The sequence below is a fragment of the Pelophylax lessonae genome (assembly GCF_965119305.1).
Source record: "Pelophylax lessonae genome assembly, chromosome: 12".
Taxonomy (NCBI): domain Eukaryota; kingdom Metazoa; phylum Chordata; class Amphibia; order Anura; family Ranidae; genus Pelophylax; species Pelophylax lessonae.
Genome location: NC_138779.1, coordinates 149,855,492 through 149,867,019, shown reverse-complemented (window position 1 = coordinate 149,867,019; position 11,528 = coordinate 149,855,492). Strand labels below are relative to the sequence as shown.

Sequence of the window (11,528 nt, the reverse complement as noted above, 5' to 3'; positions counted from 1 at the left end):
TCAATTAGTGTGCTGGTAACATCCTGATACTTGTGGGAATTGTTGTAAAATGATTTTGTGGCAAATGTATTCTTATTGTAGGTAAGTCCCTGAGAAACTTGTTGCCATTGGGCTAAAGTATATGTTCTAATTTCAAGATCTTTATATCATTCTAATTGATTATTATTTTTTTTTTTTTGCGTAAACCTATGTTGCGGGATTCTTTGCACTTATTGTGGTTTTTTTTTTTTTTTTCCTCTCCTGTACTATTTTAATCTTGGGACTGATGATTCACCGTACCTCATTATATTGTAATGTAAGTCAGTGCATGGACTAGAACTATATAAGTTGTATGTGCTGACTGTACAAAATATATAATAATGTTTTTCTGACATATATGTATTTACATTACAGACAAACCACCAACATAACCCTTGTAAAGATGCATTCTAAAATAAAAACGTGTCAGATCCACATGTAATAATGAGTGATAGTTTGACTTTATTTCATACAAATGTGATGATGTGTGATTTAAGGTGGTTATCACATAGGGGCAATATTGGTTAATCTTAACCATTTACATTATCAGCCATACTATTATTAAGTATGTACCGTATTTATCGGTGTATAACACGTGCCGACATATAACACGCACCTAAATTTTAGGGCAGAAATTTCAGGAAAAAGCTGAAATTTAAAATAAACAGGTTTGAACTTGGAACATTTTTTAAAAATTAAATGTAGTCTTACCAGTGCCCACGAATGCAGCCTCATCAGCGCAGTGTCCTTAAATACTACAATACAAAGTAAATAATGTGCAAACATAAATTAATGTTTTAAAACGTGTGAAAGAAGTCCTATAAAATAAAACATTATAAGACTCCATATACGGACCAATCTACAAAAAAACATTTATCTCCAATATACTAAAGTACTATTATACAGGTGCATTTAAAAAAAAATAGAATATCATCAAAAAAATAATTTATTTCAGTAATTAAATTCAAAAAGTGAAACCCATATATTGTATAGATTTATTACACACAGAGTGATAACTTTCAAGCATTTCTTTTTCTTTTAATTTTGATGAATACGGCTTACAGCCCAAAATTCAGTATCTCAGAAAATTTGAATGTTGTGAAAAAGTTAAATATTGTAGACTCATGGTGTCACACTCTAATCAGCTAATTAACTCAAGACACCTGTAAAGGTTTCCTGAGCCATTAAATGGTCTCCCAGTCTGGTTCAGTAGGTTACACAATCATGGCAAGGCTACTAACTTGTCCAGAAGACAGTCACTGACACCCTCCACAAAGAGGGTAAGTAAAAAAAAAGTAATTGAAAAGAAGCTGGTTGTTCATAGAGTGCTAGCATATTAATGGAAAGTTGAGTGGAAGGAAAAAGTGTGGTAGGAAGAGGATTGTGACGCAAATAGTGATGAGCTGAACACCCCCCCCCCCCCCGGTTTGGTTCACAAAAGAACACCGCGAACAGAGGAAGGTTTGTTCGAACAAACAAACCCCTTTGAAGTCTATGCGGCTCAAACCTCGAAAATCAAACGGCCAAATTTTGAAGGCTTAAATGCAAGTTATTGCCCCAAAAAAGTGTATGGGGGTCCAGGGGAACATGTAGCATTGGAAAAAAAAGTTTTTAAAAACAATCGTTTTTAAAGGGGCACTGATTTATTGATTTTAATGAGGCTTAAAGTGAAACTATAAAAATGAAAAATTCCTTCAAATTTCGTGCTTGGGGGGGGGGAGTCCCTTGAATGTGCCTGTAAAGTAGTGCATCTCTATGATGTATGTAGCCTGCTGCAGCTATACTGACATTTCTAAAACAAAAAATGTCATATACAAATATACATGCAAGTTTCAAATCACATGTACTTGTCATACAGGTGCAGAAAAATTGGGCCTTGCTTGTTGATGAACACCGTAACCCCTCGCAGTTACTCTTGCTGGGTGCGGGAACGAGCCCTGCTGCTAAAAAATCCATACAAATATGAAATCGCATGTGCTATACAAGTGCCAAAAATTGGACCTTGGCGGAAGGTGGTGCCTGAACACTGTAACCAAGGCCTCACAGTTACTCTTGCTGGGTGCAGGAACGGGACCTGATGGTAAGAATTCCATGCAAATTTGAAATTGCATGTGCTATACAAGTGCCAAAAATTGGGCCTTTGTGGAAGGTGGTGCCTGAACACCGTAACCCCTCACATTTAGCAGGGCACAGGGACAGGGCTTGCGGTTAAAAATGACATAAGACATTTTAAATTGTATGCACAAGTGCAGAAAAATTAGGCCTTGGGAGTTGGTAGTGACCTAAACCAAAAACATTGTTGGAAGCTAGCAGAATCAAGGTAGAGGAATAGGATAGGCAGCATATGCAGTCTTTAAGGGATGACAGACCCCTAGCAAATTCAGTCTGTTACATCAGCATCAGGGGTCTGATAGCTGTTTGTTGACCAGCTGAGTTTCCATCAAAATTAACCATTCGTGGATCAACGAGTCTGTGGACAGGTGCACTCTTTTGTCTGTCACAAAACCTCCAGCAGCACTGAACGTCCATTCGGAAAGCACGCTGGAAGCAGGACAGGCCAGTAGCTCCATTGCATATTGAGCAAGTTCTGGCCAGTGGTCCATCCTCAAGACCCAGTAAGCCAGTGGATGCCCAGCTGGAAAGGTCTCCAAGTCTGCTCTTGCGCCTAGATAATCGTGCACCATATGATGGAGACACTGGCGATGGTTGCTTAAACCTAACAGCCCTGGGTGCTGCTGAGGACAAAAGAATTGTTTAAAGGCATCGGTCAGCCGGCCGCCTTCTCCACCGCTCCTCCTTTGGCTGAACAATGCCTCAGAAACACGTCCGGAGAATGTGGACCTCCCAGTGTCTGGAAAGGTGGTACACACATTTTTTTTTTTTCAAGGCCTCCTCAAGATGTTACATCTTTTGCTCCCTCTGCGAAGGCAGGATGAGCTCTGCAACTTTACCCTTGTAACGTGGATCAAGAAGGGTTGCCAACCAGTAATTGTTCCTCTCCTTGATAGCATGAATCCTTGAGTCCTTTCACAGGCTTTGCAGAATCAGGGAGCCCATGCAACATAAGTTGGAGGAGGCATGAGCTTCTGAGTCCTCTGGGTCACTAAGGATGACATTGTCAGCAGAAGCAACCTCTCCCCAACCACGTACAACTCCTGGGGTTTCTGGGGAATCAAAACCATCCCCTGAAGACTGCTGTTTGCTATCCTTCCTCTACATCCATGCTGCCGGAATCCTCATCCTCCTCCTCCTCTTCCTCCTGTGTGTTTTGTGGCCCTGCAGGAATGATATCTGCATAAAGGGGGCCTTGTGAGGAAAGGAAGTCCTCCTCTTCCTGCCACTGTTCTGCCTCAAGTGCCCTGTCCATGATTCCCCGCAGTGTGTGCTCCAGCAGGTAGACTAGCGGGATAGTTTCACTGATGCATGCATTGTCCTGGCTCACCATCCTTGTGGCCTCCTCAAATGGTGGCAGGACGATGCATGCATCCTTAGTCAATAGCCACTGGCGTGGCAAAAAAAAGCCAAGCTGCCCTGACCTTGTCCTTGTGCCATACTCCCACTGGTACTCATTGATGGCCCTCTGCTGCATGTGCAGCTGCTGCAGCATTGTCAACGTTGAGTTCCACCTGGTGGGCACGTCACAATTGAGGCAGCTGGGGGGGGGGCAGGTTGAATCCCCATTGAATGTCAGATAAGCGAGCACTGGCATTGAACGAACGGCGGGAATGGCCACAGACTTTCCTGGCCTGCCTCAGGAGATCTTGGAAGCCCGGGTATCTGGTCAAGAAACACTGCACCACCATATTCAGAACATGTGCCAAGCATGGAACATGTGTCAAGTGTCCCTGTCGGAGGGCGGAGAGAAGGTTGATGCCATTGTCGCATACAACCATTACTGGCTCAAGCTGTTGTGGCGTCAACCATCTCTGAGCCTGCCCCTGCAGTGCTGACAAAATCTCTGTACCAGTGTGACTCCTATCCCCTAGACAGACCAACTGAAGCACAGCATGGCATTTTTTAGCCTGACTGCTTGTGTAGCCCCTTGAACGCTTAGGGAGCACTGCTGCTGCAGAGGAGAATTGAGCAGAAGAGGACATGGAGGAGGAGGAGGTGGTGGAGTAGCCAGATGTGGCAGAACCAGCCCCAGCTTTTTGGAGGCGTCGTGGCAAAACAAGCTGCAACACCGAACCCTGTCCTGCATCCTTCTCAGCTGCCAGCAGAGTTACCCAGTGTGCCATGAAAGAAATATAATGTCTTTGTCCATGCCTGCTGGACCAAGAGTCAGGAGTAATGTGCACCTTCTTGCTGACTGCTTTGTCCAAGGAGGCCAAAACACTACTTCCACATGACGGTAGAGAGCCAGAATAGCCTTACGCGAAAAGAAATGCCTATTTGGGACCTGCCACTGTGGTGCAGCACATTCTACAAATTCGCAAAAGGGAGCCGAGTCTACCAGCTGAAAAGGCAGCAACTGTAATGCTAGCAATTTGGCCAAGCTAGCATTAAGACGCTGAGCATGTGGATGGCTTGGACAGTATTTATTTATTTCTACGGTTCACATACTGGGGTAGTGAAATTTGCCTGCCGCTCAAACCAAGCGGTGGTGTACTGCTAGCAGATTGGTTGCAAGTCTCTGTGGCACTCTTTGCTATGCCGCCATCCCTCTCAATGCTGGTATTTGAGAAGGTTTGAGGTATAGTAGGTTTAGAGATCATAAATGAGGAGCAAGGTGATGTATGCTTGTTTTGATCTGGTGCCTCTTTCAGGTGCTGTTGCCAATGGACTGCATGGCAGGTCATCATATGCCTTCTCAAGCATGTGCCTAAGCGGCTGGTGTTCTGGCCACGCTTGATCCGCTTTAGACAGATATTGCAAACAGCAACGCTGCAGTCTACTGCACAAATGCTGAAAATAGCCCACACTAATGACCTTTTTGGATTGTTAGTATAGTGCTTTTGACAGGCGATTACAGATTTCAGGACGACAAAAACTGGATGTGCAGGCTATAAAATTTTTATCGTCCGTCAACACAACGTACGATTTTCGTTTCATTAGTACAGTTTTCGTCTGAAAAAAATTTTGAGAGCAAGACTAGGCATGCTCAGACGAAAGAACACATACAAAACAATCCAACACATGACATCACTTCTGAAGTGGAATTCTGTCGTATGGGAAAATTTGTATGAAAATAACCTCCACTTTCAACATGAGACTAGCATGCAACAAAAAATGGACGACAGATCGTTCATAATCTGATCGTGTGTACGGGGCTTTAGAGCCGGCGAGGAAACGGTGCTGCAGCCATCTAGATGAGTAGGAATCTTTGTTCCCATACTTCTATTTTAAGTGGTAGGGTCAAAGAAACAGCAGACCTCCTATACCTTCTAAATTAGCAATGTCAGGGGCCCCATTTTCTTTAATCTTTTGCTTTATAAGGGGCCTTTCACATACAGATTCCTCTCTAATAAATCCAGTTATTTGACCTCCATTACCTCCTAACTTTTTTTTTTTATTTTAGCTGAGTCTAAGTATAATTCACAATAACCTATAACTTGTCAAGTGTAAGCTTTAGTAGTCATACATTCTTGCGGTTTCACTTTTAGCTGCAATAACTAAATGAAAATGATTACACAACAGTTCCCTTCTCCTTATGACTGTGAGTCCACACTGACCAGTCCTCAATGAGCTCATCAAACTTCCAGAATCTCTCTGAAAACAATGACACGTCAGGAACTCCACGTTGTAAAGCTGATCTAAAGTTCAGCAGGCTGGCTTGGAATAGAGTCATAGCATAGGTAACGTCCAATATAAAGGGCAGACTGTAGCATCCGTATCAACATCAATCCCAAGTACCAGGCTACAGGTAAGGGGAAAGGAAGTCTACCCCTATTACACAGGGGCAAATATCATCTTAGTTCACGAAAAATTATTTGGTTACTTTATGGTTTTTAAGACTTTTTAAATTTAAAGGGGGAGGATTTATTCAATATTTTATTATTGCATTACTCTACTTTTTTAGCATTTACTAAAACTCCTTTCAGAAAATGAAACTATTATTATATTGTGCCATTTTAGTTTGCTAGTTCTGTGACTATCTCCCAGAGATCCAAAACAACAAACTTGGGTTTTGAATAGCACTGGTTTCAACATCCTAAAAATGTATGCTAAACTATTGAACAGGATTGGTTACCCCCCATCAGTTCAGAACAAATGCACAATAAGTACAAATTTAAGGTTAAATAACAACTGCATTATTATTCCATTGTATAATATATACACAAATCTCAATTGCCTGACATTGCTATTTTTCTCTATATAGATTTCAATTACTGTGAAGCACTTGGCTGTCTCTTTTTGACCTTCTCAGCCATTCAACATGTTGGTGAAAGTTGCAGCACTTGCACTTCTTGTGTGTGCAATTACAGGTCAGTAAAATCAGCATGTGACCAGGGTAATTTCTTTGAAAAGACAAGGTGAAATCTTGTGTAAGATAGCACATTCTGGGTGCAGTATGAGATGATATCTTCATCTAATGGCATATATTCTTTTGGATACACTGGTAGTGTAATTTACCACATTGTTCCCATAGTGTTTACACTAGTATACATGGTCACAGTTAAAAGAGGATGGAATTTACTACAGGGGAAGGGCTTAGTCCTCATGGGTGGGATAGGAGCAAAAGAACTTAGCAGCACTTTAGAAAGGAAACACTCCTGATGCACAGACCCACACGCCTGATATCTGTAACTATAAGCTGAAAAAAACAAAATTGAACTGTACTGTTACCTAGTGATAGTAATAAAACTCCAGTATGTACTTATTCTTTCCTAAACACCTTATTGCCACTACAGTACCACTTCTAGCTGTGTAATGGAGGGTGCAAATAGGTTAGTTGGAGCCTTCCCGCAATATACATACTGTACAGAGAGTATTTTCTCAAAACTGAGATTACTGGAAACCTTCACATGAAAAGTGATGATTTTACCATATGTTGGACAATGCAGTTTAAAGCCCAGATTAATAAAACCTCAGGTTTGGGTGCATCGGTACTTATAACCACCTCTGTACTTCTTCTAATACTGATTATTTGATACATATACATACATTAAAGAAACTTCTGGCCCTCTTCTAAGATGTTTTTAGTGCAGTGACCTATAACAACCAGTCTCTGTATAGATTTGTAAGTAAATAAAATGTGATTGCTTTTTTAGGAGCTACTGTACCTAATACCTGAGCTTGCCACTGCTTTATTATATAAGCCAATTTAATGTGAAGTTCTGTGTCTGATGATAGGTTCTTCTCTCCCTTAGGATCTCAGGCAGAAGTTAGCACTGACCAGGTATCCAATGCTTTCTGGCAATACTTCACTCAGCTGACCACTGGCACAAAAGACACCGTAGATCAGATCCAGCAATCTGATATCAGCAAACAGCTCAAGTAAGTGACAAATAACTGTAACAGCATCAAAGTATTATAATTCAGTTGAACTCACTAGATACGTTTTTTGCCTTTTAACAGACATCGCATTTATCATCTCTTTACAAAAAAATAACAAGCTACCTTGCCCATCAGGCTTTACTATTATACAGGGTTGCAAGGGTTCTGACAAGTAGGCGTTTATCTGTGAAACCATTTCCTTGTAATTTTATTGGTTATTGGTACAGTATTTTGGGTGACTCAAGACATGGTGTAGGACCTGCCCTACAATAATATACAAGGATATTGGCACAAGACTGGGAGTACTGGTGTGCCCAAATAGTACCGAGTACAAAATATTAGTTAAAAACAGTCTATTAAAGTCCGTACATTTTAACAAAAGTCCATATGTAGGCTCATTTGGATGGCAGCTCAGTGTGCAAGCAAGAAGGGACTTGGACATAGCTGAGAATAAAACACAAGAGTCATACTAAGTGCAGAATATAAAGGATTTCATTTGAATCATATGAATGTTACCAAAGGTTGGAATTAAATCCTTTATATGCTGCACTTAGTATGACTCTTGTGTTTTCTCAGCTATGACCTGCCCTATTGCATGCATTCTCTAGTGACAACAAATTTTGCAACAGAAAGTTTGCCTCTGGTCGTTATACCTAATATACCTAACATACCATAGCCACGTTTAACAGCCTAATTATCATCATTTCTGACAGTATTATACTTCTTTCACTAAACCCTAATTTCATATGTGTTTTAGGATCATTTATCTGTTCCAAATAGAGTGATGTATCTATGTACCTATACATTTCTGGGTGCTGATTTACGTTATAAGTTTAGTGTTGTCTGTATATTATACTTTATAGAAACTACTACAACAATTTTTTTTATATATTTTTTTTTTTTTTTTTTATCACCGTAAGGTTAAAACACATAGGTGATCAGCATTCAACATGCTTGTGTGATGAATGGCTGCCTTCTGTTTTTTCATATTTTTATCGGTTTTATTAGAATCATACCATATAAATGCACAGAATAGCCGGTTAATACACATAAATGTTTCCCAAGCATTACAATTATAATGAAGACTTAGAGTACAATCAGTTTCAATTAAGTTTGTACACTTAATGAAGTGGATTTACTGAAGGTAAATAGGCTGTTCACTTTGCAGTGAAAGTTGTACTTCACAAGGGAATTTACCCAGAGCTTAGTCAATGTAGTGAAGTTTTACTTTGGAAAGAATACCTAATCACATTTTAGTAGGTAAGGATAAAAATGTAAGGCAAGGGAAAAAAAAACAGCATTTTTGCTTGCATATGATTGGATGATAGACGTCAGCAGAGCTTCATCTCGTTCTCTAAGCTCTGGGGGCAAAATCCCTTGCAATGTGCTACTTCCCTTGCAAAGTGAACAGTCTATTTGTCTTTAGTAATTCAACCCCAGTGTAATGTAAGCCTTCCTTGATCCCTCAAAGGAATGGAATATCTGGGAAAGGTATGACAATATTAATTACCCTCATATAGAGTAAGGAAGGGTAGACAGCACACAGAGATGATGGAAGCAAAATAAATTACCCAACTAGGTATCATCATTGTAAATTTTGTAGCCTTCAGAAGCCTTTTGATATACTGTATGTAATTTAATCTACCTATGTAACAATGTAGGACAGATGTACTAAAGAGATGTAGAAATTGCTATTGCTGGCTCTCCCTCCTGAAAACACTAGCTGGTTGTTGAGCTGAATCAAAAATGTTAGTACTTTGAGTCACTGGCTTGAAACAAGTATAAGGTTCAGGAGTTCTGACTTCACTTTCCTGGTCTGCATGCTTATCCCAGCTCAGTGACTCAGATGGTATTAAAATCTAGGACAGTCAAGCAGCTAGCATTTTCACAAGAAGACCAGCAATGACTACCTCCACATAAAGCATAGGCAAAAGTAAAACTAGAATACCAATATACATCCTAAAATGTATCCAAAGACCCATATATTTGGGGTTTAGGGTAGAGAGGTAAGGTGTTAGAACCCCTGTCAATTTATTTATTGATATTTGTGCCCCTGTTTGGGAAATTTACTCTATGTATTTATTCTGGTGAACACTGTCACTGGGACTAAAAGAGATGTGAAAATCCAAAAGTCTGAGTTGTCATCAGAACAAGAGTAGAGGGGACATTTTCTAATGGAAACACTTGTTCCAGAGAAGTAATTAAGAGGGTATTTTTGTCACTTTACCCTCACTTCTTGTTGTGCTTATTTTTTTTTTTTTAATTTATAAAATGTGTTAAAAACATTATAAGCTGATCTGAATGGTTGCTATAGGCTAACTTAACATTGCAATAGTTACACAATAGCTTTTATTTTATTTATTCACAATAATACTGCAGTTTCTGCTTTCTGAAGGATACTCTAATGCACTTTATAAGTATATGTGCATGTGTGTGTGTATAATTACAATAGATGATATAGTGAACACATTTGATGAAATAGTGAACACATTTGATTAAGGTAAATGTGAGGTTTGATTGCTATTTTTTTTCCTCCCACAGTGTTTTAATTGAAGAAAACCTGAAGAGTGTAAATGTGTATGCGGGGGAACTACAGAAACAACTTGCTCCTTTAGCCAAGCAGATACATGAGAAATTAACACAGGACTCAGAAAAACTAAGAGAACAAATTAAAACCGAGTTGGAGAGGCTGAAGGAGAAGTTCTCCCCATATGCAGATGAGTTACACAAGCAGCTGAACAACAATGTCAAGGAACTTCAGATTAAATTGGCTCCATATGCAGAAGAGTTCCAAACCCAACTGGACAAAAATGCCCAGGAATTCAGCCAACAGCTAAAGTCTGTGACCAATGACCTGGAAGCTAAGTTCAGAGAAAATGCAGACCACATACAGGCAAAATTGGCCACCTACTCACAAGAGTTTCAGGTCAAGGTAGATGAGAATGTGGACCAATTGAGGAAGCAGGTGACCCCTATCACAGAAAAGGTAAAAGAAAACATTGATCAGCAAATGCAGGAGCTGTATAAAAGTCTGAATCCCTATGCAGAGGATGTTCAAGATGAGCTCCGAAAACAGATCCAGAACATGGAGTTCCAAATGAGGAAAAACGTGGACCAGCTGGAGAACAGAGCTCTGGAGCTCACAGTACAACTCAGAGAACAACTCTACCCTTATGCCAATGAGTTAAGAAATAAGGTCAATGGAGATATGGCAAATGTCAAACAGATGCTGGAACCCTATCTGACCCAAGTAAACCAGCAAATTGACCAGAAAATTACAGAATTTAAAGGCACAATTACACCAGAAGTGGAAGCTCTCAACAAGGCTCTAGTGCAGAGAGTAGAGGACATGAAGAAGAAGTTGGGAGAGTACACTGTGACTATGCAAGATCAAGTGGAGTACCTAGAGAAAGATGTTCGGGACAAAATCCATGAATTCATAAATCAGGGTGTTTCTAATGAAAACTGAGTTTTCCTTAGTCAAACTTATTTTCTGAATAGTTATATCGGAAATAATACCTACACAGTACTACACACAAAATGTGCTGTTCATTAAATTCATCAAGAATCCCATAAAATATTTCTACAACTTTCCACTCAATATATCTACACTCAGCACTATCTGTAGCATGTATTTATAATGTTTTCCAGGCAATCCTCAATTCTTCCTCAGTATTATGTGCCTAAGACTTTATCTGTAGCTTTTCAAGGAACTGCACTTACCGAAATTTCCAAAGTTTCATAGTTTACAACATTCACTGAAATAAAATATGAAACCAATTAGGTTACCCAAGGAACCCAGGTTCTCAACAATGACGACATTTGTTGTAACAATGTCCAGGATTCACAATGATTCCTTTTTATAGATTGCATTAAACATTGGAATGCATTATTGGAATAAAACGATGTATAGAAAATGTTCCTTTTCTGCTTTTAATGTTTAGGATATGGATGGAGAATTATACACAGAAGGAAATGTATTGGGATAGTATTAAAAATGAAAATGTACAATGTGAAGTCTGTTAAATAAAAAGCAACTTAGCAATGCATAATTTGTCCTTGTTCTACTTTTT

At 39.6% G+C, this 11,528-nt stretch overlaps 1 protein-coding gene across 1 annotated transcript; it reads left to right on the top strand.

Annotated features, from left to right (window-relative positions):
* Positions 1-5,738: 5,738 nt before the first annotated feature.
* Positions 5,739-11,177, top strand: LOC309567668 (uncharacterized protein). The gene is made up of 4 exons (XM_082273098.1): positions 5,739-5,881; positions 6,338-6,443; positions 7,329-7,455; positions 9,997-11,177. The coding sequence occupies exons 2-4, from the start codon at positions 6,395-6,397 to the stop codon at positions 10,922-10,924; spliced, it is 1,104 nt and encodes a 367-aa protein (XP_082129224.1). The 5' UTR covers positions 5,739-5,881; positions 6,338-6,394; the 3' UTR covers positions 10,925-11,177.
* The last annotated feature ends 351 nt before the right edge of the window (positions 11,178-11,528 follow it).